Here is a 27372-nt window from a genome sequence, read left to right on the forward strand (position 1 = left end):
CTATCATCCCCATCCACAATGATGACCTAGTACTATCATCCACATCCCCATGATGACTAGTACTTATCCCCATGATGACTAGTACTTATCCCCATGATGACTAGTACTTATCCCCATGATGACTAGTACTTATCCACATCCCCATGATGACTAGTACTTATCCCCATGATGACTAGTACTTATCCACATGATGACTAGTACTTATCCACATCCCCATGATGACTAGTACTTATCCACATCCCCATGATGACTAGTACTTATCCCCATGATGACTAGTACTTATCCACATCCCCATGATGACTAGTACATATCCACATCCCCATGATACCTAGTACATATCCACATCCCCATGATGACTAGTACTTCCCATCCCCATGATGACTAGTACTTATCCACATCCCCATGATGACTAGTACTTATCCACATCCCCATGATGACTAGTACTTATCCACATCCCCATGATGACTAGTACTTATCCACATCCCCATGATGACTAGTACTTATCCACATCCCCATGATGACTAGTACTTATCCACATCCCCATGATGACTAGTACTTATCCACATCCCCATGATGACTAGTACTTATCCACATCCCCATGATGACTAGTACTTATCCACATCCCCATGATGACTAGTACTTATCACCAACACAATGATACCTAGCTACCGCTCCATCCCCGAGCCGACTCCCCGCCAGTACCATCCAGTACGTCTTATCCCCATCACAATGATCCCTAGTACATATCACCAACACAATGATACCTAGTACTTATCCCCATCACTTATCCCCATGATGCCTAGTACTTATCACCATCGCAATGACAAATAGTACTTATCACCATCACAATGACCCATGCAACATTACAAGTTGTCATTCCCATTTCTTTCCAACACGGCAAAGTTGCAAAATTACGTTAACTTTCCTCAAATTCCCGTTTTACAGAAATCCTGGTTGGAGGATTCAACAGTAGAACGCAAAAACAACAACATATCAGATGTAACCCTACACACAATCACCACACTATTACCTCACCTCCAACTAGATAATAGATGGTATTACCTCACCGCCCACTAGAGGATAGATGGTATTACCTCACCGCCCACTAGAGGATAGATGGTATTACCTCACCGCCCACTAGAGGATAGATGGTATTACCTCACCGCCCACTAGAGGATAGATGGTATTACCTCACCGCCCACTAGAGGATAGATGGTATTACCTCACCGCCCACTAGAGGATAGATGGTATTACCTCACCGCCCACTAGAGGATAGATGGTATTACCTCACCGCCCACTAGAGGATAGATGGTATTACCTCACCGCCCACTAGAGGATAGATGGTATTACCTCACCGCCCACTAGAGGATAGATGGTATTACCTCACCGCCCACTAGAGGATAGATGGTATTACCTCACCGCCCACTAGAGGATAGATGGTATTACCTCACCGCCCACTAGAGGATAGATGGTATTACCTCACCGCCCACTAGAGGATAGATGGTATTACCTCACCGCCCACTAGAGGATAGATGGTATTACCTCACCGCCCACTAGAGGATAGATGGTATTACCTCACCGCCAACTAGACGATAGATGGTATTACCTCACCGCCAACTAGAGGATAGATGGTATTACCTCACCGCCAACTAGAGGATAGATGGTATTACCTCACCGCCCACTAGAGGATAGATGGTATTACCTCACCGCCCACTAGAGGATAGATGGTATTACCTCACCGCCCACTAGAGGATAGATGGTATTACCTCACCGCCCACTAGACGATAGATGGTATTACCTCACCGCCCACTAGAGGATAGATGGTATTACCTCACCGCCCACTAGAGGATAGATGGTATTACCTCACCGCCCACTAGAGGATAGATGGTATTACCTCACCGCCCACTAGAGGATAGATGGTATTACCTCACCGCCCACTAGAGGATAGATGGTATTACCTCACCGCCCACTAGAGGATAGATGGTATTACCTCACCGCCAACTAGACAATAGATGGTATTACCTCACCGCCCACTAGAGGATAGATGGTATTACCTCACCGCCCACTAGAGGATAGATGGTATTACCTCACCGCCCACTAGAGGATAGATGGTATTACCTCACCGCCCACTAGAGGATAGATGGTATTACCTCACCGCCCACTAGAGGATAGATGGTATTACCTCACCGCCCACTAGAGGATAGATGGTATTACCTCACCGCCCACTAGAGGATAGATGGTATTACCTCACCGCCCACTAGAGGATAGATGGTATTACCTCACCGCCCACTAGACGATAGATGGTATTACCTCACCGCCAACTAGACGATAGATGGTATTACCTCACCGCCAACTAGACAATAGATGGTATTACCTCACCGCCAACTAGACAATAGATGGTATTACCTCACCACCACTAATATGTGATAACTGTCCCCTGAACTATACCATCTAATACATGATAAGCTCTGTCCCCTGTACTTTCTCTTCTCAATGGGACATTAAATTCTTATATATTGTTAGATTTTCTAAGACCTAAATTACGGCACTCTCTCTCCCGCCTCCCCTCTCCCATTCCCCCTCCTGCCTCTCTCCCTCCCACCTCCCCCCCGCCTCTCTCCCACGCCTCTCTCAAACGAGAGGTGCGGCGTACTACCAGGCGCGTACTACCAGGCGCGTACTACCAGGCGCGTACTACCAGGTGTTTGGCAAAGGGATACTCCATGACAGTAGGTAAGGCAATAGAAACACCATGCAAATCCTACCACAGACACACCGGGGGGGGGCAGCAACACCTCATCACATTCCAGGGCCTAGTACAACTCAGCCAGCACAAACATATTTACACCAGGGCCAAGTCCCAAATGGCACACTATATATATATATATATATTACACAGCTTTTGGCCAGAGCCCATAGGGTCAGAAGTAGTGCACTATATAGGGAATAGTGTGCCATATGGAACGCATGCCAGGGGTCAGAGAAATCCAAAAGAAGAGAGAAAAGACCAAATCCTAACCGGACATGCAAATGAGTAACTTCAATATTTTTTTGCATAAATCTGATGTTGCCATCTGACTAAGGTTTGACTGAGTTACGCGTGTTTTTCAAGTAAGGAATCATCTCTAATCTCTATATAAAAAATAGGAACAATCCCTTGAAAGCCAAATGGAGATCTGACAGTGTCTGTCTGTCTATTTATATATAAAAATAATTTTTGGTTTGGATAATCACATATTCTCGTGCTGTGGCGAGCGTAGGCCCCGTCACCCCCCCCCCAGCGGTGTGCTGTTTAAACAGTTAGAATCACTTCATAATTCAAACGTATCGTTATTAAGAACACGGCACACAACAAATATTATATTGCTAGTTATATCAAGCTCGGATCAAGCTAGTAACCTAGGTAACTTTATATATCTTTCAATATCCCCACACACCTATACTCCCTTCCCCCTCGCAGCCCCCCCCCCCCCCCTCCACCCTCCCTTAGCCCAGACGTTTACCTGATTTTACGATTCAGATCCCAAACATGCTCCTCCACAAGCACAAAACTAAAAGTAGCTAAAAGTTCAACAAAAAACAAAATACATTGTAGAGAAAGGACTCAGTTCGAGAAGGGGAGAATCTTGGCTCTACACTTCAAACCATAGTTCTAGAATTCCTAAGAATCCCCAGAATTGCTTAATGGAACCCTGTATGTCCTGTATAGACAGAAACCAATATGAATGAGGGTTTTGGCCTCTGAGTTGAGAATACATCCGGATTGTTTTATTGTTAACAGTAAAGAGGCCATTCTTCTTTCTTGGGACACTTCAGTCTTCAGGTGGTGCATGTAGATACAGTACGTTTTAGAACAGGCCAGGGAGAAAAACAGGGTTGACAAAAGCTAAAACGAGGGGAAACAGATAAGGACGAGGAAGATAATTGTCGTAAAGAAAAAAGGGTAAAAATTAAATAACACACCTCTCCCACTGGTCAGGTTTGACCTATCAAACCCCTACATCCCGAAGAAGGACATCCCTATGGGCAGACAGGAAGCACTAATAACCAAACCACCGTTACGGTCAGAAGAATCAGGGTATCAACAGTACTGGCGGTGTATCTGTTATTTTACCTGTGCATTTCAAACCTGGACTGGACCAATCCTTGGCCTTGGTTGTGTGATCACTGATCGTGAAGAGCTTTGTTTTTAAATCATCAGGTCAAGTGGGTTGAGTTCTGCTCTCCTATTGGCTCTACAGCCGAGACGTGGCATTCCGTTAGAAGTGTCTGATCTGTTATGGTAGGTAAAGCCAGCTCAAAGATTGGGAATATAGGTTGGATAGTTAAACCTGTAAGCCTGTTATAAACCTGTCACCTTCATCTGTTGGGGCTAAAACTAGCCAGGCTGGGTATAGAGGATCGGGCAATGGTTGGACATGGGACTGATTATACCCCAAATTCCTCCATGGGGTGAGGATAAGGGGGTGGATGTTTTATCTGAAACTCCTCCATGGGCTCCATGGCTATGAGTGACAGTTGTTTAAGTTGAACCAGATGAGAACCAGAGGACAGGGAGGGCGTTATAGCTGAAAGCCCTCCATGGGTGCCTCCTGCTGGGGGAAGAGGAACTGCTGATTGGCCTGGTCCACCGGAGGAGCCAGGCTCTGGTCCTCCTCCTCCACTCCAAAGTAGTGCTCTATCAGATCAAAGGCCTTCTGGTAGATCTCTTGGTTCTCATGACTCTGAAGGAACTCGATCTTATCCAGACCTGGAGATGGAGAGACATGATCTATTCATACACATGGTAGATTATGCAAGTGTGTGTCCGTCTGTGTGTGTGTGTCCGTCTGTGTGTGTGTGTCCGTCTGTGTGTGTGTGTCCGTCTGTGTGTGTGTGTCCGTCTGTGTGTGTGTGTCCGTCTGTGTGTGTGTGTCCGTCTGTGTGTGTGTGTGTGTGTGTCCGTCTGTGTGTGTGTGTGTGTGTGTCCGTCTGTGTGTGTGTGTGTGTGTGTCCGTCTGTGTGTGTGTGTGTGTGTGTCCGTCTGTGTGTGTGTGTGTGTGTGTCCGTCTGTGTGTGTGTGTGTGTGTGTCCGTCTGTGTGTGTGTGTGTGTGTGTCCGTCTGTGTGTGTGTCCGTCTGTGTGTGTGTCCGTCTGTGTGTGTGTCCGTCTGTGTGTGTGTCCGTCTGTGTGTGTGTGTCCGTCTGTGTGTGTGTCCGTCTGTGTGTGTGTCCGTCTGTGTGTGTGTCCGTCTGTGTGTGTGTCCGTCTGTGTGTGTGTCCGTCTGTGTTGTGTGTCCGTCTGTGTGTGTGTCCGTCTGTGTGTGTGTCCGTCTGTGTGTGTGTCCGTCTGTGTGTGTGTCCGTCTGTGTGTGTGTCCGTCTGTGTGTGTGTCCGTCTGTGTGTGTGTCCGTCTGTGTGTGTCCTGTATGTAAACTCAGCAAAAAAAAAAAAAGAAACGTCCCTTTTTCAGGACCCTGTCTTTCAAAGATAATTCAAAAAAATCCAAATAACTTCACAAATCTTCATTGGAAAGGGTTTAAACACCGTTTCCCATGCTTGTTCAATGAACCATAAACAATTGATGAACATGCACCTGTGGAACGGTCGTTAAGACACTAACAGCTTACAGACGGTAGGCAATTAAGGTCACAGTTGTGAAAACTTAGGCTCCGAAAGAGGCATTTCTACTGACTCTGAAAAACACCAAAAGAAAGATGCCCAGGGTCCCTGCTCATCTGTGTGAACGTGCCTTAGGCATGCTGCAAGGAGGCATGAGGACTGCAGATGTGGCCAGGGCAACAAATTGCAATGTCCGTACTGTGAGACGCCGAAGACAGCGCTACAGGGAGACAGGACGGACAGCTGATCATCCTCGCAGTGGCAGACCACGTGTAACACCTGCACAGGATCGGTACATCTGAACATCACACCTGCGGGACAGGTACAGGATGGCAGCAACAACTGCCCGAGTTACACCAAGAACGCACAATCCCTCCATCAGTGCTCAGACTGTCCGCAATAGGCTGAGAGAGGCTGGACTGAGGGCTTGTAGGCCTGTTGTATGGCAGGTCCTCACCAGCAACGTCGCCTATGGGCACAACCCCACCGTCGCTGGACCAGAGAGGACTGGCAAAAAGTGCTCTTCACTGACGAGTCGCGGTTTTGTCTCACCAGGGGTGACGGTCGGATTCGTGTTTATCGTCGAAGGAATGAGCGATACAACAAGGCCTGTACTCTGGAGCGGGATCGATTTGGAGGTGGAGGGTCCGTCATGGTCTGGGGCGGTGTGTCACAGCATCATCAGACTGAGCTTGTTGTCATTGCAGGCAATCTCAACGCTGTGCGTTACAGGGAAGACATCCTCCTACCTCATGTGGTACCCTTCCTGTAGGCTCATCCTGACATGACCCTCCAGCATGACAATGCCACCAGCCATACTGCTCGTTCTGTGCGTGATTTCCTGCAAGACAGGAATGTCAGTGTTCTGACATGGCCAGTGAAGAGCCCGGATCACGTCTGGGACCTGTTGGATCGGAGGATGAGGGCTAGGGCCATTCCACCCCAGAAATGTCCGGGAACTTGCAGGTTCTTTGGTGGAAGAGTGGGATACCATCTCACAGCAAGAACTGTCAAATCTGATGCAGTCCATAAGGAGGAGATGCACTGCAGTACTTAATGCAGCTGGTGGCCACACCAGATACTGACTGTTACTTTTGATTTTGACCCCCCCCCTTTGTTCAGGGACACATTATTCAATTTCTGTTAGTCACATGTCTGTGGAACTTGTTCAGTTTCTGTCTCAGTTGTTGAATCTTGTTATGTAAATATAAATATTTACACATGTTAAGTTTGCTGAAAATAAACGCCATTGACAATGAGGACGTTTGTTTTTTTGCTGAGTTTGTGTGTGTCCTGTATGTGTGTGTGTGTCCTGTGTGTGTGTGTGTGTGTGTGTCCTGTATGTGTGTGTGTCCTGTATGTGTTTGCATATACTATATGAAGGTGTTTGTATATAATAACAGTGCATTCAGAAAGTATTCAGACCCCTTGACTTTTTCCACTGTGTTATGTTAGTCTTATTCTAAAAAGGATTAAATACCATAATTCACACAATACCCAATAATGACAAAGCAAAAACAGGTTTATAGAAATGTTTGCAAATATATAAAAAATAAAAAAAACAAGAGAAATACATAATTTACATAAGTTTTCAGACCCTTTGCTATGAGACTCAAAATTGAGCTCTGGTGCATCCTGTTTCCATTGAATCATCCTTGAGATGTTTCTACAACTTGATTGGAGTGTGGTAAATTCAATTGATTGGACATGATTTAGAAAGGCACACCTATCTACATAAAGGTCCCACAGTTGACAGTGCCTGTCAGAGCAAAAACCAAGCCAGGAGGTGGAACAAATTGTCCATTGAGCTAGATCTGGAGAAGGGTACCAAAACATTTCTGCAGCATTGAAGGTCCCCAAGAACACAGTGGCCTCTATCATTCTTAACTTCACTAGGGTAGGGGGCACTATTTTCACCTCCGGATGAAAAGCGTGCCCAAAGTAAACTGCCTGCTACTCAGGCCCAGAAGCTAGGAGATGCATATAATTTAGATTTGGATAGAAAACACTCTAAAGCTTCCAAAACTGTTAAAATAATGTCTGTGAGTATAACAGAACTGATATGGCAGGCGAAAACCTGAGGAAAATCCATCCAGGAAGTGCTATTATTTTGAAATGGCTGTTTTCCATTGAAAGCCTATCCACCATACAAAGACTTATGACCCAGTTCACGATCCCTATGGCTTCCACTACATGTGGCCAGTCTTTAGGCATTGTTTCAGGCTTTTACTCTGAAAAATGAGGGAGAAACACCACTTTCAATGAGAGGACAGTGGACATTTCCAGACTTGAGTCCTGCGTGTGACCGGGAGCGTGCCTTTCTTGTTTTTCCTTTTCTATTGACGAAGCTATTGTCCGGTTGAAATATGATCGATTATTTATGATAAAAACAACCTGAGGATTGATTATAAACATCGTTTGACATTTTTCTACGAACTTTTATGATTTTCCGTCTGCCTGCTGTGACCGTGCCTTGTTCCAATGGATTACTGAACAAAACGCACCAACAAAACTGAGGTTTTTGGACATAAAGAGGGACATTATCGAACAAAACAAACATTTATTGTGTAACATGGAGTCTTGGGCGTGCAACCATATGAAGATCAAAGGTAAGTGATACATTTTATTGCCATTTCTGACTTTTGTTAGTCCTCTACTTGGCTGGTTACTGTTTGTAATGATTTGTCTGCTGGGCGCTGTTCTCCGATAATCGATAAAGTATTTTTGAAATCTGACACAGCGGCTGGATTAACAACAAGATAAGCTTTATTTTGATGTATTGCACTTGTGATTTTATGAAAGTGAAATATTTATAGTAATTTAATTTTAATTTGGCACTCTGCAATTTCACCGGATGTTGGCCAGGTGGGACGGTAGTGTCCCACACCCGCTAGAGAGGTTAAACGGAAGAAATTGGGAACCACCAAGAAGACTCTTCTTAGAGCTGGCCGCCCGGACAAACTGAGCAATCGGGGAGAAAGGCCTTGGTCAGAGAAGTGACCAAGAACCCAAAAGGTTACTCTGACAGAGCTCCGGAGTTGCATTCCGGAGATGGGAGAACCTTCTACAAGGACAACCATCTCTGCAGCACTACACCAATCAGGCCTTTATGGTAGAGTGGCCAGACGGAAGCCACTCCTCAGTAAAAAGAATGACAGCCCACTTGGAGTTTGCCAAGAGGCACCTAAATGACTTTCAAACCAAGAGAAACAAGATTCTCTGATCTGATGAAACCAAGACTGAACTCTGGCCTGAATGCCAAGCATCACGTCTGGAGGAAACCTGGCACCATCCCTACGGTGAAGCATGGTGGTGGCAGCATCATGCTGTGGGGATGTTTTTCAGCGGCAGGGACTGGGAGACTAGTCAGGATGGAGGGAAAGATGAACAGAGCAAAGAACAGAGAACCTTGATGAAAACCTGCACCAAAGTGCTCAGTACCTCAGACTAGGACAAAGGTTCACCTTCCAACAGGATGACCCTAAGCACACAGCCAAAACAACACAGGAGTGGCTTCAGGACAAGTCTCTGAATGTCCTTAAGTGGCCCAGCCAGAGCCTGGACTTGAACACGATCTAACATCTCTAGAGAGACCTGAAAATAGCTGTGCAGCATCGCTCCCAATCCAACCTGACAGAGCTTGAGAGGATCTGCTGAGAAGAATGAGAGAAACTCCCCAAATACAGGTGTGCCAAGAAACGTCATACCCAAGAAGACTTGAGGCTGTAATCGCTGCCAAAGGTGCTTCAACAAAGTACTGAGTGATCGGTCTGAATACTTATATAAATGTGATATTTCAGCAAAAAATGGCTAAACTGTTTTTTTGCTTTGTCATTATGGGGTAGTGTGTGTAGATTGAGGGGTAAAAAAAAAATAACATAAAAAAGTCAAGGGGTCTGAATACTTTCCAAATGCACTGTACGTGCTATAGGCCTCAAAGAGAGAGCAGTAGGGGTTGATGTTTGCATATACATACCATAGGCCTCCTCTATGAGAGAGCAGTAGGGGTTGATGCCGGTACCGCTGGGTCCTGCATCCTGCTTGGCCTCTTGGTCTCCCAGTCTCAGAATGTTCTCCAGACCGTTCAGAGACACCTGGACTATCTTACTGTCCATCACTGTCAACAAGTCACACAGAGGCTTGATACAGCCCAGGTTCACCAGGTACCTAGACAGAGAGTGGGGATAGAAAGAAAATACAGATTTAAAAAAACAAAAAGAGAGAGAAGGAGAGATGCATTGAACCTCAAAGAAAAATAGGGAAGAGACAAAGTGTGTCGTCGAAGAAAGAGAGGAGAAAGCGAGAACGAGCGAGAAACCTAAGTAATAAATATGGAATGTGTTTGGTACAATCCAGACGCTTGTCAAATGCAGCGGCCTTGAGACAGGAGTGTTATTGTCTTGTGACATTCCAGGGAAAAAGAACTGCAAAGACACTCAATATGGACAAACAGCTCCCAACCAGGCCTCAGACACACGCAAGTTCACCAAATGTAGCTCCTGTCTGATATCACCGGGACAACGTGGAAAAACAGTCGAGCTTGGAATCTCAGACCACACGAAGAGTAGGAGAGAAAAATAAACACCAATCCACCTCTTCTAGACCCCTCCCCCTTTCCTATTCCGACATGACTAGGGTTCTTGACCCCTCCCTCTTTCCTATTCCGACATGACTAGGGTTCTTGACCCCTCCCTCTTTCCTATTCCGACATGACTAGGGTTCTTGACCCCTCCCTCTTTCCTATTCCGACATGACTAGGGTTCTTGACCCCTCCCTCTTTCCTATTCCGACATGACTAGGGTTCTTGACCCCTCCCTCTTTCCTATTCCGACATGACTAGGGTTCTTGACCCCTCCCTCTTTCCTATTCCGACATGACTAGGGTTCTTGACCCCTCCCTCTTTCCTATTCCGACATGACTAGGGTTCTTGACCCCTCCCTCTTTCCTATTCCGACATGACTAGGGTTCTTGACCCCTCCCTCTTTCCTATTCCGACATGACTAGGGTTCTTGACCCCTCCCATGGTCAATCTCTGATCTGAAAGGACAATAGGTGAAAGCAGTAATAGGTAATACCAAAACAACTACCCCAGCCACCTCTTTCCTGGTTCTACCCTTCTATCTACACTATAATTACACAAGCTGTCCTGGTGAGAGGTGCGGGTCATAGCCCACCTGTCCTGGTGAGAGGTGCGGGTCATAGCCCACCTGTCCTGGTGAGAGGTGCGGGTCATAGCCCACCTGTCCTGGTGAGAGGTGCGGGTCATAGCCCACCTGTCCTGGTGAGAGGTGCGGGTCATAGCCCACCTGTCCTGGTGAGAGGTGCGGGTCATAGCCCACCTGTCCTGGTGAGAGGTGCGGGTCATAGCCCACCTGTCCTGGTGAGAGGTGCGGGTCATAGCCCACCTGTCCTGGTGAGAGGTGCGGGTCATAGCCCACCTGTCCTGGTGAGAGGTGCGGGTCATAGCCCACCTGTCCTGGTGAGAGGTGCGGGTCATAGCCCACCTGTCCTGGTGAGAGGTGCGGGTCATAGCCCACCTGTCCTGGTGAGAGGTGCGGGTCATAGCCCACCTGTCCTGGTGAGAGGTGCGGGTCATAGCCCACCTGTCCTGGTGAGAGGTGCGGGTCATAGCCCACCTGTCCTGGTGAGAGGTGCGGGTCATAGCCCACCTGTCCTGGTGAGAGGTGCGGGTCATAGCCCACCTGTCCTGGTGAGAGGTGCGGGTCATAGCCCACCTGTCCTGGTGAGAGGTGCGGGTCATAGCCCACCTGTCCTGGTGAGAGGTGCGGGTCATAGCCCACCTGTCCTGGTGAGAGGTGCGGGTCATAGCCCACCTGTCCTGGTGAGAGGTGCGGGTCATAGCCCACCTGTCCTGGTGAGAGGTGCGGGTCATAGCCCACCTGTCCTGGTGAGAGGTGCGGGTCATAGCCCACCTGTCCTGGTGAGAGGTGCGGGTCATAGCCCACCTGTCCTGGTGAGAGGTGCGGGTCATAGCCCACCTGTCCTGGTGAGAGGTGCGGGTCATAGCCCACCTGTCCTGGTGAGGTGGGTGTGGCTTTATACCTGATCTGTTCAGGCATTCCTCCGGAGGTGGCGTTAGTGATGGCCCAGGCTGCTTCCTTCCTGGTTCTAAACTCTGCCTTCTGCAGGATGTCGATCAGCACAGGGAAGATGTTGGCATCAATCACCGTCTAGTAGAGGAGAGGAGGAGGAACACGAGGAGGAGGAGGAACACGAGGAGGAGGAGGAACACGAGGAGAGGAGGAACACGAGGAGAGGAGGAACACGAGGAGAGGAGGAACACGAGGAGAGGAGGAACACGAGGAGGAGGAACACGAGGAGGAGGAACACGAGGAGAGGAGGAACACGAGGAGAGGAGGAACACGAGGAAAAAGAGAAAAGTAGTTGATAGAAAGATAAGAGATGTCTTACTAAACTGGAGAGCAGCACAAACCATTTCCTTTATTCAAACAAAAAAAACTAAAGAAAATACCTAGTACCTGGGTCTTGAAGATCTCTATGGATCTCTATAGTCTCTGAACTGTACCAGTCTGTGTTATGCATCTGTAACTGTAGAGAACTGTAGCTGTATGAGGACACCTGCTCGTTGGACATCTGTACAACATGTTGTCGCTAGCTAACGTGTGTCTGAGATGTCTCACGCTCTACACCACGCTGCTACAGCAGGAATACTCACGGTACACAACCATTTGCCTCGAATGTCTAATAGCGTTTGTGCAACTGCTCGGCGCCATGGAAACCCATTTCATGAAGCTCCCGACCAAACAGTTATTGTGCAGACGCTGCTTCAAGCGGCAGTTTGGAACTCAGTAGTGAGTGTTGCAACCGAGGACAGACATTTTTTTATTATTTTTTTTATACGCTACACGCTTCAGTGGTCCCGTTCTGTGAGCTTGTGTGGCCTACCACTTCACGGCTAAGCCGTTGTTGCTCCTAGACGTTTCCACTTCACAATAACAGCACTTACAGTTGACCGGGGCAGCTCTAGCAGGGCAGAAATGTTACGAAATGACTTGTTGGAAAGGTGGCATCCTATGACTGCGACACGTTAAAAGTCACTGAACTTTGTGCGCGATTTTATACACCTGTAAACAACGGGTGTGGCTGAAATAGCCGAATCGACTAATATGAAGGAGCGTCCCCATACTTTTGGCAATGTCATGTACAACTATCATAAACATGTCTGTTTATTTGTACGGTACCGGTAGAGTCCGTATGTCTGTCTGTGTGTAAAGTCTGAACCACACCTGTATCTGAGCCCTGTTGCCAGCTGTGATGTTGGACACGGTCCAGCAGGCTTCTTTCCGGATGGACTCTTTAGGACTACTCAGCAGGTGGAGCAGACAGGGCAGGGCTGAACAGTTCAACACCACCTGTGTCTGGATGTCGTCTCCAGTAACGATGTTCCCCACTGCTCTCAGAGCAGGAGACGCCACCTTGTAGTCTGTGTGCCTGACAGAGAGAACATTCAAAAAAGTTACTACGCTGAGGCCCCTAAAGTCTACACACACCAGCAGCTCAACGAGGCGCCTGCAGACACACTTACATGAGCAGCTCTACGAGGCGCCTGCAGACGCCGGAGTCGATGACAGCCTGGATTTTCTCGTTGGGTCCATCAGAGAGGTAGGACAGAGCCCAGCAGGCGTCTGCTAACAGATCGGAATCACTGCTGAACAACAGTCTAGACAGGACTTGCAGACAGGGGGACACCTGGGGGACAGAGGACAAACAGGGGGACATTTAGTGTATTCTATCAGAAAGGTAGGACAGAGCCCAGCAGGCGCCTGCCAACAGATTGAAATCACTGCGGAAACAGTCTAGACAGGACCTGCTAACAGGGAGACACCTGGGGGACAGCCAGCCAGGCAGGGGGACAGCCAGCCAGGCAGGGGGACACCTAGGCAGGCAGGGGGACACCTAGGCAGGCAGGGGGACACCTAGGCAGGCAGGGGGACACCTGAGGGATCTAGACACTTACAACATGGGGGACAGGGGCACAGACAGTGGGACTACCCTTTTGTAGGCCCAATTTCTACATTTGGTTGTGCATCAGCAGTCACTCAATTAGCCCATGGCAGCAATTTTGGGGAGGAGGATTGCTAAGTTAGTCGACATGCTCTCTAACGGCTAATCTAAACTTGTAGTAAGCATTGTCAAACTAGCAACCGCGGTGGGGCCCATTGATGCTCAGTTATATTAAAAACAGCAAACATTTGCCTCAACCCCATGGCAAAATGTGTAGAACTGCAGCTGACTTGCTTTAAAACAGAAACATTTTCTCTGCGCCCCATGGCAAATGGGCAGAACTGCAGGAAATGAACGTAATAACATTTAAAAAAAACCATTGCTATCATGAGGGGGGCCGCTAAAATGTTTTGATCGCAGGGGGGGGGGGGGCTCCAGAGCACTCAGGACCTCAGACTGGGACACCTTCCAACAGGACAATGACCCTAAGCACACAGCCAAGACAACACAGGAGTGGCTTCGGGACAAGTCTCTGGATGTCCTTGAGTGGCCCAGCCAGAGCCTGGACTTGAACACGATCGAACGTCTCTGGAGAGACCTGAAAATAGCTGTGAAGTGAAGCTCCCCATCCAACCTGACAGAGATTGAGGGGATCTGCAGAGAAGAATGGGAGAAACTCCCCAAACACAGATGTGCCAAGCTTGTAGCGTCATACCCAAGAAGACTTGAGGCTGTAATCGCTGTCAAAGGTACTTCAACAAAGTACTGAGTAAAGGGACTGAATACTTATGTAAATGTGATATCAGTTAATTTTTTATATACATTTACAAATCTATTTTTGCTTTGTCATTATGGGGTATTGTGTGTAGATTGATGAGGAAAATAAACAATTGAATCCATTTCAGAATAAGGCTGTAACGTAACAAATTGTGGAAAAAGTCAAGGGGTCTGAATACTTTCCGAATGCACTGTATATCTTTTATTCTGAGTACGTTAATGTTGTGTCAACAGGAAAATGCGACAGATCCTCTCCAACGTGACATTTCTAAATTTGTTGATTAATATTTCTAAGTAATATCCCAAAAAATAAAAATTAAATGCCAGGATAATAACAAAGTATAAATGGCATGTTTCAAATAGGTTTAATTAAAAAGCATAGCCATGTAAACAAGTGTACAAACAGAATTGTGACCTCCCCACACGCTCTAAAATCAGATATTCTCATTACATCACACCTGTGAAATCTGATCTTCTCATTCTGATATGACATCACACCTCTGATATCCTCATTCTGATATGACATCACGAGTTGCGTTCTGATATTCCCTTTGTAAAATGCATAGGGATGCATTCTGTGCTAAGTCAATGATTTCGATAAGAGAAACTGATATTCGAACACGCCCTCTCTCCTTTAGCACTACTGATAGGGCTGAATACTCTGCCCTCTCTGACCCTGTAACATCCCATTACTGTAAGGGAAAGGTGACAAACAAAGGAACCATCTAAGGGTATTGGGACACAGCCAAGAGCAGGTCCTTCACCTTGAGTGAATCTGTAGTAGTTTAAAAAAAAAATGGCTTCCTGTCCTTCTATTAATGCCAAACAGAGTTGAAGAGAACGATAACACTTTAGCCGATTGACAGAGTGAGAGAAACTCCTGCCTCGTCACGTACCGTCCTCTGGTCACATGCTCAGCCTCTGAGTCACTGGGGCTTTTGTTTGTTCTGGCTGGCCAGAGTCACTAGCAGATAAAACCCAGCAGCTAGCTAACAGAAGGGCATTACACAGCATTACAGACAAGCTCCATTCAACCCAGACCGAGTCAAATGACACCTCATCACCTACATTAGTGCACCACTTGTGATCAGGGACTATAGGCGTCCGGATGCCAAAAGACTGACTTCATCTAGCTAGCGGTTAAGGTTCAGATTCAGAACTCAATGAGCCACTTGCTTTCAACTCCAAGCTGTTAACCTACATATTTATTTGAGCTAGCTGTTACCGTTTAGATTCAAGGAGATGTGAATGTAGCAGCATACACACCAAATAGAGGTTAAATATTGCTTTTTTGTGTGTTGTTTAAAAAAAGAAACGTGTGGTTGCGGTTATTGGAGCACACACACCAAACAGAGGTATTCATATTACTAAGCAGACATACAAAATCGTTTTAAGATGGTGCTTACATATGGAATTGTTTTAAGATGACCATCCCATGGATCATTTAGCCATTTGATTTAGAATTTTAGGACCCCTTTAGACAAGTGCCGTGACACTAGTTGGGGGGGGGGGGGGGGGGGGGTCGTAGTGCAAAACAGAAAACATCATCGTGTTCACGACAATCTCCCCTTTCCACATAAGTTTGTAGCGGTTCGGACAGCGTCTCAGATACCTGGGGCCTTATCCATACAGCGTCTCAGATACCTGGGGCCTTATCCATACAGCGTCTCAGATACCTGGGGCCTTATCCATACAGCGTCTCAGATACCTGGGGCCTTATCCATACAGCGTCTCAGATACCTGGGGCCTTATCCATACAGCGTCTCAGATACCTGGGGCCTTATCCATACAGCGTCTCAGATACCTGGGGCCTTATCCATACAGCGTCTCAGAGACCTGGGGCCTTATCCATACAGCGTCTCAGAGACCTGGGGCCTTATCCATACAGCGTCTCAGATACCTGGGGCCTTATCCATACAGCGTCTCAGATACCTGGGGCCTTATCCATACAGCGTCTCAGATACCTGGGGCCTTATCCATACAGCGTCTCAGATACCTGGGGCCTTATCCATACAGCGTCTCAGATACCTGGGGCCTTATCCATACAGCGTCTCAGATACCTGGGGCCTTATCCATACAGCGTCTCAGATACCTGGGGCCTTATCCATACAGCGTCTCAGATACCTGGGGCCTTATCCATACAGCGTCTCAGATACCTGGGGCCTTATCCATACAGCGTCTCAGATACCTGGGGCCTTATCCATACAGCGTCTCAGATACCTGGGGCCTTATCCATACAGCGTCTCAGATACCTGGGGCCTTATCCATACAGCGTCTCAGATACCTGGGGCCTTATCCATACAGCGTCTCAGATACCTGGGGCCTTATCCATACAGCGTCTCAGATACCTGGGGCCTTATCCATACAGCGTCTCAGATACCTGGGGCCTTATCCATACAGCGTCTCAGATACCTGGGGCCTTATCCATACAGCGTCTCAGATACCTGGGGCCTTATCCATACAGCGTCTCAGATACCTGGGGCCTTATCCATACAGCGTCTCAGATACCTGGGGCCTTATCCATACAGCGTCTCAGATACCTGGGGCCTTATCCATACAGCGTCTCAGATACCTGGGGCCTTATCCATACAGCGTCTCAGATACCTGGGGCCTTATCCATACAGCGTCTCAGATACCTGGGGCCTTATCCATACAGCGTCTCAGATACCTGGGGCCTTATCCATACAGCGTCTCAGATACCTGGGGCCTTATCCATACAGCGTCTCAGATACCTGGGGCCTTATCCATACAGCGTCTCAGAGATCTGGGGCCTTATCCATACAGCGTCTCAGAGATCTGGGGCCTTATCCATACAGCGTCTCAGATACCTGGGGCCTTATCCATACAGCGTCTCAGATACCTGGGGCCTTATCCATACAGCGTCTCAGATACCTGGGGCCTTATCCATACAGCGTCTCAGAGATCTGGGGCCTTATCCATACAGCGTCTCAGAGATCTGGGGCCTTATCCATACAGCGTCTCAGATACCTGGGGCCTTATCCATACAGCGTCTCAGAGACCTGGGGCCTTATCCATACAGCGTCTCAGAGATCTGGGGCCTTATCCATACAGCGTCTCAGATACCTGGGGCCTTATCCATACAGCGTCTCAGATACCTGGGGCCTTATTCATACAGCGTCTCAGATACCTGGGGCCTTATCCATACAGCGTCTCAGATACCTGGGGCCTTATCCATACAGCGTCTCAGATACCTGGGGCCTTATCCATACAGCGTCTCAGATACCTGGGGCCTTATCCATACAGCGTCTCAGAGACCTGGGGCCTTATCCATACAGCGTCTCAGATACCTGGGGCCTTATCCATACAGCGTCTCAGATACCTGGGGCCTTATCCATACAGCGTCTCAGATACCTGGGGCCTTATCCATACAGCGTCTCAGATACCTGGGGCCTTATCCATACAGCGTCTCAGATACCTGGGGCCTTATCCATACAGCGTCTCAGATACCTGGGGCCTTATCCATACAGCGTCTCAGATACCTGGGGTCTTATCCATACAGCGTCTCAGATACCTGGGGCCTTATCCATACAGCGTCTCAGATACCTGGGGCCTTATTCATACAGCGTCTCAGAGGACCAGTATTCAGAGTCGTCGAGTAGGAATGCTGATCTAGGATCAGGTCCCCCCCCGTCCATGTAATTGTATTAATTACGATCGAAATGGCAACACTGATCTTAGAGCAGCACTCCTACCGTGAGACGTTAAATGAATATAGGGTTGGGTGTTACCTTCTCAAATACAGGTGGGGGGCTCTTCCCCCTGCACAGATTAGACAGAGCCCACACTGCATTCCTGGTCATGGTCAGTCTGGTGGATTTAGTCAGAAGCCTGGAGAGGAACCGGGGAGAGGAACCATGAGCTATATTTTTATATGGAGTAGTAGATAACATCAGAGGACACAAGGCATAAACAGTAGTGTGTGTTTGTGTGTGCTCTCACATTAATAGTGGTGGCAGGATGTTACAGTTGAGTACGTAGTCTCTGCACACTGGACTGTCCCCTGCTATGTTACCCAAAGCCCACACCGCCTGGGAGAGAGAACGGAGAGAGAGAGAGAGAAACTAGGTATAAATTATAGATGGTCTGGTAATACATTTTTTTTCCATGACTGTTTAGATGTACATGGGTCGGCCTTTACCTGTTCCTGAACATCTTCAAAGTCCGAGTTGAGTAGTTCTATAAAGATGGGTACTGCTCCAGCCTCGATTACTATGTTAGTCTGCATGGATGTACCTGATGCTATGTTGGTCAGGGCCCAGGCTGCCTCAAACTACACACACACACACACACACTTTATTAATGACACATTGGTATTAATAATAAAACTTGATGATACAAAAAAAAAAAAACATACAATGACAGAAATATTATTATAGATCGCAATAATTAACAGATATCCACAATGAATTACTAGTCATTCAAGCCTGACCATCATCCATTTTTCCAGTCTGGGTTAACTTTTATATATTTTACCAATAAAAACTGTTTTCCTAATGTTATTTCCAAAGGTCTCACCTGTAATGTGCAGTTGACGCTCCTCTTCAGGAACTCTACAAACCTCTCTACAATGCCTGGGGTGTTGATGACCTCATCAATAGGTGGATTGGGTTCTGGAACAGATCAGACAGAGAATATATGAGTAATAGTGTAACAAATAGCACCATAGACTCAATCTTTACCACCCTAGTGGGAGGTAGCTGAATCATTTGAGAGTGCTGGGCTTGGAGCAAAAGCCTGCAGACCGAGGAGGGCCAGCGGCCTGAGGGTCCCAGGAGGGCCAGCGGCCTGAGGGTCCCCAGGAGGGCCAGCGGCCTGAGGGTCCCCAGGAGGGCCAGCGGTCTGAGGGTCCCCAGGAGGGCCAACAGGACTAGGGGTGCACAGCCATACGCAGACAGGTTACAGAATAACCTGATGATATTCACTGAACAGCCTGGTACCTTTGGACAGTAGTTTCCTGAATGACTGTGTTGTAGTGAGTTGGAGCTCTGGGTCCTCTGAGAAGAGCATCTCCACCAGGTCTTTAGTTAGGACTCCTTCCTCTGTGGCTGTAGAGGTGACATACGTGTCGACCAGTGGACTCTCAAACATGACTCCTTCCTCGTTCAACATGTCAACGTTTCTCCTCTTGAACAGCTGCCAAATACAGGAGAGAAACAACACAGCAGTGTGTTCGCTGTGGCCCTAGGCTGTTTTATGTTGCTATAGATTCTGCTTCCTGAGCTAGGTGCCCTCCTCTCTCCTGTTTAGACACTAGCAGTGGGCTAGCTGTTATAGGCTAGGCGTTATACAGGTGGGTTATGTTGTGTACCTGTCTCCTGTTTAGACACTAGCAGTGGGCTAGGCGCTATAGGCTAGGCGCTATAGGCTAGGCGCTATACAGGTGGGTTATGTTGTGTACCTGTCTCCTGTTTAGACACTAGTAGTTGGCTAGGCGCTATAGGCTAGGCGCTATAGGCTAGGTGTTATAGGCTAGGCGTTATAGGCTAGGCGTTATAGGCTAGGTCCTATACAGGTGGGTTAGGTTCTCTACCTGTTGCTCTCGTTTCTGCTTCCTCAGCTGGATACCCTCCTCCTCTCTCCTGCGTCTCATCTCCTCCACATTCAGGGCTTTGTTCTTGTAACTGTTCATCCTGTGGTTATCCTTCGCTGGACTGGCTGACGGCTCTGAAAACACACAATCTTCATTACAAATCATCTCTACTAATCCAATCTTTCACAGTACTTTTTACAAAGTTGGTCATAGAATGGTTAGGCATTTAACAAAATGAAGTTTAGCAACAGATGGCAGGAAAATCACTGCCAAGAGAAGGAAAACATTTCCAAGGAATCAGACTCTTCCAGGGATGTCAGTGTGTGTGTGTGTGTGTGTGTGTGTGTGTGTCTCAGATCCCAGGGAGTAATACCGCTTGGTTATGACACAGGGGTACATAAGCCCCAGTATAACAAGCTCCAGGACACAGTTAAAAATACACTGGAGCATATGCTGTGCAGTACACACACACACACACACACACACACAGTTATGCAAATTCAGTCTTACATGCAGCCTAAGTTACTGTCTCTGACTATCCACACACAAACCTAATAAACACCCAGCAAAAACACACCCAGAAAACACACACAAACGCCCGCACAAACGCACACACACTTATCACAGACAAAGCTCTACTCTCCAGCAGTGAGCTGTCAGACAGAACGAACACATATATTCAGGTGATTTAATTGCAGAGTTAGCAGGAAGCGCCTGAACTGCCAGCCGCCTGACAGCCGCCCAAACTTCCCCGACTCAGCATTTGTTCAATCATGGCACCAGAACCAGCCAGACTGGGCACCAGACCCACATCACCAGAACCAGCCAGACTGACCCACGTCACCAGAACCAGCCAGGATGACCCGAGTCACCAGAACCAGCCAGACTGGGCACCAGACCAGAGTCACCAGAACCAGCCAAACTGGGCTCCAGACCAGAGTCACCAGAACCAGCCAAACTGGGCTCCAGACCAGAGTCACCAGAACCAGCCAGACTGGGCTCCAGACCCACGTCACCAGAACCAGCCAGGATGACCCGAGTCACCAGAACCAGCCAGGATGACCCGAGTCACCAGAACCAGCCAGGATGACCCGAGTCACCAGAACCAGCCAGACTGGGCTCCAGACCAGAGTCACCAGAACCAGCCAGACTGGGCACCAGACCAGAGTCACCAGAACCAGCCAGACTGGGCACCAGACCAGAGTCACCAGAACCAGCCAGACTGGGCACCAGACCCACGTCACCAGAAGCAGCCAGACTGGGCACCATGGAGTGTGATTGTAACGTCACAGGCGAAGTGCATGGCCTTATTTCTATTACAGCATATTGGATGACTGTCATTCATATTCCAATCACCCAGTTCAATGTGACATCAACAGGTTTAGGCTACTACATGACACTATAATTTTCCCTATACCCATCATGAGGTTGCTACAGCCTAGCCTATAAATGAAAGTTTACAACTTAAGTGCACACAGGTTGAGAGAAAAATGTGAGTAATCAAGTGGGACAGACTGACACGGTCAATAACACCTTGCACACTCTTGCCTGCATATACAGTTGAAGTTGGAAGCTTACATACACGTTAGCCAAAAACAGTTTTTCACAATCCCTGACATTTAATTCTAGTAAAAATTCCCTGTCTTAAGTCAGTTAGGATCACCACTTTATTTTAAGAATGTGAAATGTCAAACTAATAGTATAGATAATGATTTATTTCAGCTTTTATTTCTTTCATCACATTCCCAGTGGGTCTGAAGTTTACATACACTCAATTAGTATTGGGTAGCATTGCCTTTAATTATTTAACTTGGGTCAAAAGTTTTGGGTAGCCTTCCACAAGCTTCCCACAATAAGTTGGATGAATTTTGTCCCATTCCTCCTAACAGAGCTAGTGTAACAGTCAGGTTTGTAGGCCTCCTTGCTTGCACATGCTTTTTCAGTTCTGCCTATATTTATGAGATTGAGGTCAGGGCTTTGTGATGGCCACTCCAATACCTTAACTTTGTTGTCCTTAAGCCATTTTGCCACAACTTTGGAAGTATGCTTGAGGTCATTGTCCATTTGGAAGACCCATTTGCAACCAAGCTTTAACTTCCTGACTGATGTCTTGAGATATTGCTTCAATATATCCACATAATTTTCCTTCCTCATGATGCCATCTATTTTGTGAAGTGCACCAGTCCCTCCTGCAGCAAAGCACCCCAACAACATGATGCTGCCACCCCGGTGCTTCACGGTTGGGATGGTGTTCTTCGGCTTGCAAGCATGGGTCTAGGCTGATTTCTTTTGATTTTCCCATGATGTCAAGCAAAGAGGCCCTGAGTTTGAAGGTAGGCCTCGAAATACATCCACAGGTACACCAATTGACTCAAATAATGTCAATTAGCCTATCAGAAGCTTCTAAAGCCATGACATCATTTTCTGGAATTTTCCAAGCTGTTTAAAGGCACAGTCAACTTAGTGCATGTAAACTTCAGTAGTAGCCTACAGCAAAGTGTGTTTAAACAATTTCAAACTAGTTAACAATTTCTGCTAGTTAGTTTTCGCTACCATCTTACAAAGGAGTTGTTTAATCTAACTGCTTAACGATTTATCTGTACATGGAATTGTATTTGCGATTTTTTTTTTTACTCATTTTTTTCTCATCTTTACAGGAAAATGCCACAGTCACTATCTGATGTGTGGAGACATTTCACTGCAGCTAATGTAGAAGGAAAAGCTATGTACATTTGCAAATACTGTGCCAAATCATATGTGAAGAATGCAACAAAGATGCAGAATCATCTGGCCAAGTGCATAAAGTTCCCTCAGCGCTCACAACAAGCAACCTCTGACAAAAGTCCCTCTACTTCTTTTCAAGGTGAAAATGATGAATCAGACCCCTTATCGATAGCAACAGCTCATGGTCCTCCTGGAATCAATAGTTTTTTTGACTCAATGGAAGAACGAACGTAATCAGAGAAATGCTGATTAATGTCTTGCTCGAGCTGTGTATGCAACTGGTTCACCTCTGATGCTCACAGGCAATGTGCATTGGAAGAGATTTCTGAATGTTCTTCGCCCAGCATTACACCCCTCCAACCAGACATGCTTCATCTACTCATTTGCTGGATGCAGAGTTCAACAGAGTTCAAGTGAAGGTCAAGCAAATCATAGAGAAAGCAGACTGTTATTGCAATCATCTCTAATGGGTAGTCGAATGTCCGTGGGCAAGGAATAATTACATAATTAGAAAGAGGAGATTCTCATGTTTAAAATGGTGTCCAATTTGGAGAAGAAAAAAAAATCGAAATATACACATTGTGAGATATTTGGCAAAATAGACAGACATACCTATACTCCCCTACAGTAAACAATGGGACGACCTTATTTGGTGTTGTTTACATTTTAACTACCAGCAACGTGGGCAGGTCTCATTGCCATCAATAGCAAAGCAGGCATTGTGACGTAGAACAATAAAATGAGAATAGAACGTCCGGAACACAATAGAACTAAGAGGAGCTGGCAGGGTGAAAAACGCCCTAAAATAAGGCCTGTTTTCCATGATTACATCAAAACTATCAGCTGGGACATATGGTAATATTATGAAACTGGACTCCACAGCAGATGCAATGAACTAGTTTTTATGAGAAAAAAAAAAAGCATTGTTAAAAATGTCATGTGCCCAGCCTACCCAGAGGAGGACGGACACTAGCCGTCCTCCAGCTACACCATGGTCCTACCCTAAAGAGTGCTTTTGAAGCTACTGTAGCCCTTCATTGCAAAACAGTGTGTTTTAATTAATGATTTGGTGACAAATATATTTACTATAGTTTTATCTAAAAAAAAAATGTTTCACTATTTTTATGAAATTCACTGAGGAGTATGGTCCTCCCCTGAGGAGCCTCCGCTGCTTAATGAGCATTCCCAGTAGGCGGTAATACAGTCAGAAATTCAACAGCGTATAATAGCTTTTGCTAACGATAAGTTAGTTCAGTTATGAACCTCAAGTTGTAGGTAGCAACGTTAAGGCTTAGAGAGCTAGCGTAACGCTAACCAGTTAGCTAACTTAACTTGCCAACAAAACAATGTTTGTGTGACCCGCCCTAGTTACCTCTCAGTAGGTATCAATATGAAAGTAACATGGATATGACTGGTTGTTCATTTCACTAAGTAACTCGCCAACAAGTTAAATTGACCGGCGTTAACATGTTTTGCTAGTTATCTAACAACCTGCGTACTACTGGCTTCCATATTAACCTGGTAAGACAGCAAAAAGCTAACTACCAAACGTTAGCAGGCGATGCATGTAACGTTAGTTGGCGTTCGCTTCTGAAATTGCCAACTCATGTCATTTGTAGACTTTCTTGAAGGACACGTCGTCTAAACAACCAAGATAATACTGTACCAGTGAAAGGTTGCAATTTGTAGGTGAAAACAATAACAATAGCTTGTTAGCTAGTGGGGGGAGATTTGACAATCATGTATTCGAACGCGTAGTATTCTCTAGTCCCGTGTATGAACCATACGGTCTACAAACACAACATCATAACTCACCCATTTTATCTTAAATGACAGATACTTCTTGTGTTTAGAGATAAATCAATTGTAATCCTCTTTCTCGGTTTGCTTTTCAGAATTTGCTCCTCACAAACAATATGTCGTCGGAGAAATACGGAAGGCGAGAGATGTCAAATTTAATACCACAGTTTCCCACGGACGCTAGTGGGCGCTAATACGGCGCTAATGAAATGATTGCGCAATACATTGTCACAAATTATATCAGTGGAATGTTCTTCTGATATAATTTGATAAAGATGTCCACTGACTGTTTTCATGAATTTTTTTAATGAAAAAATGCACAAACATATTTTAATATCCACCTCTCTCTCTCCCTCTCTCTCTCTCTCTATGTTTAAATATGTTTAAATTCAATTCTATTGGCTTTATTGACATGGGAAACATATGTTTCAATTCAATTCTAATGGCTTTATTGGCATGGGAAACATATGTTTACATTGTCAAAGCAATTGAAATAGATAATAAACAATATAAAATAAAATCAACAGTAAACATTACACTCACAATAGGTCCAAATGAATAGAGACATATTATGGCTATATACAGTGTTGTAACGATGTGCAAATAATCTCTCTCTCTCTCTCTCTCTCTCTCTCTCTCTCTCTCTCTCTTTTTTCAATTCAATTCAATTCAGTTCAAAGGAACTTCATCGGCATAGGAAACGAGTGTTTACATTGCCAAAGGAAGTGAAATAAACAATAAACAAAAGAGAGAAGACACAAAACATCAACAAAAAAATCACTCTCTCTTTGGCCTTGAAAGCTCTCTCTCTCTCAATTTCAATTCAATTCAGTAGACTTTATTGACATGGCAAGTTACATTTCTTACATTCTCAAAGTATACATATAACACAACAAATGGTGGGACCAACAGCAATAAGGCATCAATAATTATAGTAGTAGTGGAAATGTGATTACCATTAACAGCAACTACAACAACAATATTAACGACAATAATAATACATTCAAGCTATAGTAGTTGACCAGTCTCAACCTGACAGAGAAGCCACATGGTATGTGGTATGGCACGGTCTCTCTCACTCTGTCTCTTTTTCCCCGAACAAGTTGTGGTAAATTACTGTTCTCGTTTGTCCTACGATGTCCTGCTGGGGCCTCCACAGAGAGGCGCAGTACACAAAACCACCCGCAGGGGGCAGTGTAGCATAAGCAGTGAACTAACAGGATGGAAAATCAGCTGTTTCTTTGATCAAATCCGGGGCTACAGTTGACATGCTTGTCTTCACTGTGAGTAAGGTGAAAGCCCATGTGACCGATAAGGTGAATGACAGCTGGATCCAATCAGATTGCTATAATCATATGATATGGTTAGCTGATGTTTTAAAATACCTACTGTATTCAGACATCGTGAGAGTTGGATTGCGTCTGCAATGTAGTAAAACCGAACATTTTTGGAAAAGTAGACCCCTGCCTTTTGGCTGATCCATTTGTGGTTTCAGGGTGGGTGAAAACAGAGTTGGGCGGCTGTGGAATCGGTGAGGGGAACCAGAAGTGGTCTTGTGATAATTGTTTGTTTTTCTGCTGGTCAGAGGCAGCAGGCGATGGGGGCAAGAGATGTAAATTGTTTTTCTCTCAAGAAAAAGGTATCATTAAAAGGAGTGATTACTGGGGTAGTGGTAAATGTGAAAGGAGTGATTACTGGGGTAGTGGTAAATGTGAAAGGAGTGATAACTGGGGTAGTGGTAAATGTGAAAGGAGTGATTACTGTGGTAGTGATAAATGTGAAAGGAGTGATTACTGTGGTAGTGGTAAATGTGAAAACTGACCAACTGAAGGGGAAGATTCCCGGTGTTTGTGATGCTCGTCGTTTGGTGCGACGCAGACAGGGTGACGTGAGTGGTGAAACAGAAGAGTTATTGTCTGTTTTTTTTGCCAGACAAAGTGATGTTAGGATATATAAGTTATCCTGTACGAGCTTTTGTGCCGAATAAAGGTACGGTGTTACAGGTATCAAGCTTATGGGCATGTGGCAGTGTGTAGGAGGGAGGTTCCTAGGTGTGAGAAGTGTGCAGAAGGGCATGAGACAAAGGAATGTGTAGCATTGGGAGAAAGTAGTGGTATGTGTTAATTGTAGGGGTACCCATGGGGCTGGGAATCAGAAATATCCCGTGCGAGAGAGGAAGGTTGAGGTTTCCAGGGTTAGAGTAGTGCAGAAGTTGTAATATGCTGAGGCAGCGAAGAAAGTAGAGGAAGATGGGTCAAGGGGAGGGATCCTGGGAGGAGTGGTGTGTGTGTGTGTAGTAGATCTGTACCAGAACAGAGGGATAGGCCAACAAGTGATATGTGTTTCAGTAAGATTGGATTTTTAGCATTTATAGCAATGGTTATCAACTGTACTGGGCCAGCAGGTAGCCTAGTGGTTAGAGTGTTGGGCCAGTAACTGAAAAGTTGCTATATCGAATCCCTGAGCTGACAAGATAAAAATCTGTCGTTCTGCCCCTGAACAAGGCAGTAAACCCACAGTTCCTAGGACGTCACTGTAAATAGAAAATGTGTTCTTAACTGACTTGCCTAGTTAAATACAAAAAATACTGCAGGGATGGAACGTAAGTCGTAGAAAATAGAGGTTGTGCTGGCAGCTGCAGAGAGGTATTTGGGTGTGCGAGATTTGACGTCAGAAGCGTTACAGGGTGTATTAAGTGTTGGTATCCCATCCTTTCAGACTGTTGGCCTGAAGTTGGACTAAGTAGATGGAAATTGTGGAGTATGCTGTTTATTATTATTTTATATATATATATATATTTCTTTAGTGAGTGTAGTGCTAGGTGGTGTGTTTTTATTTTTATTTATTTTTTATTTTTAATCCAGCAAAGTATGAGGTAGTTATACTCCAGTTTAGTAGGTGGCGGTAATGCAACATTTATTGGATGCCAACCGC

General features: G+C 46.1%; 1 protein-coding gene across 2 annotated transcripts in view; it reads right to left on the reverse strand.

Moving 5' to 3' along the window:
• LOC106589075 (importin subunit alpha-7-like) overlaps positions 1 to 24603 on the reverse strand; it is a 28919-nt gene extending 4316 nt beyond the window's left edge. The window contains exons 1-14 of one of the 2 annotated variants that reach the window (XM_082970250.1): positions 24454 to 24603; positions 19915 to 20048; positions 19322 to 19517; positions 18900 to 18994; positions 18523 to 18654; positions 18324 to 18412; positions 18113 to 18212; positions 13168 to 13331; positions 12869 to 13073; positions 11664 to 11791; positions 9577 to 9767; positions 765 to 4750; positions 329 to 661; positions 44 to 272 (exon numbers count right to left, since the gene is read on the reverse strand). In XM_082970250.1, the coding sequence (XP_082826376.1) occupies positions 4563 to 4750; positions 9577 to 9767; positions 11664 to 11791; positions 12869 to 13073; positions 13168 to 13331; positions 18113 to 18212; positions 18324 to 18412; positions 18523 to 18654; positions 18900 to 18994; positions 19322 to 19517; positions 19915 to 20048; positions 24454 to 24457 (1626 nt within the window). In that variant the 5' untranslated portion in view covers positions 24458 to 24603 and the 3' untranslated portion in view covers positions 44 to 272; positions 329 to 661; positions 765 to 4562. Of the gene's footprint in view, positions 1 to 43; positions 273 to 328; positions 662 to 764; positions 4751 to 9576; positions 9768 to 11663; positions 11792 to 12868; positions 13074 to 13167; positions 13332 to 18112; positions 18213 to 18323; positions 18413 to 18522; positions 18655 to 18899; positions 18995 to 19321; positions 19518 to 19914; positions 20049 to 24453 lie in introns of those variants that run through there. The other variant, XM_082970249.1, reaches the window with a different exon arrangement.
• Between the last annotated feature and the right edge of the window lie 2769 nt (positions 24604 to 27372).

This window comes from Salmo salar, chromosome 27 (genome assembly GCF_965601325.2).
Source record: "Salmo salar chromosome 27, fSalSal1, whole genome shotgun sequence".
Lineage (NCBI taxonomy): Eukaryota > Metazoa > Chordata > Actinopteri > Salmoniformes > Salmonidae > Salmo > Salmo salar.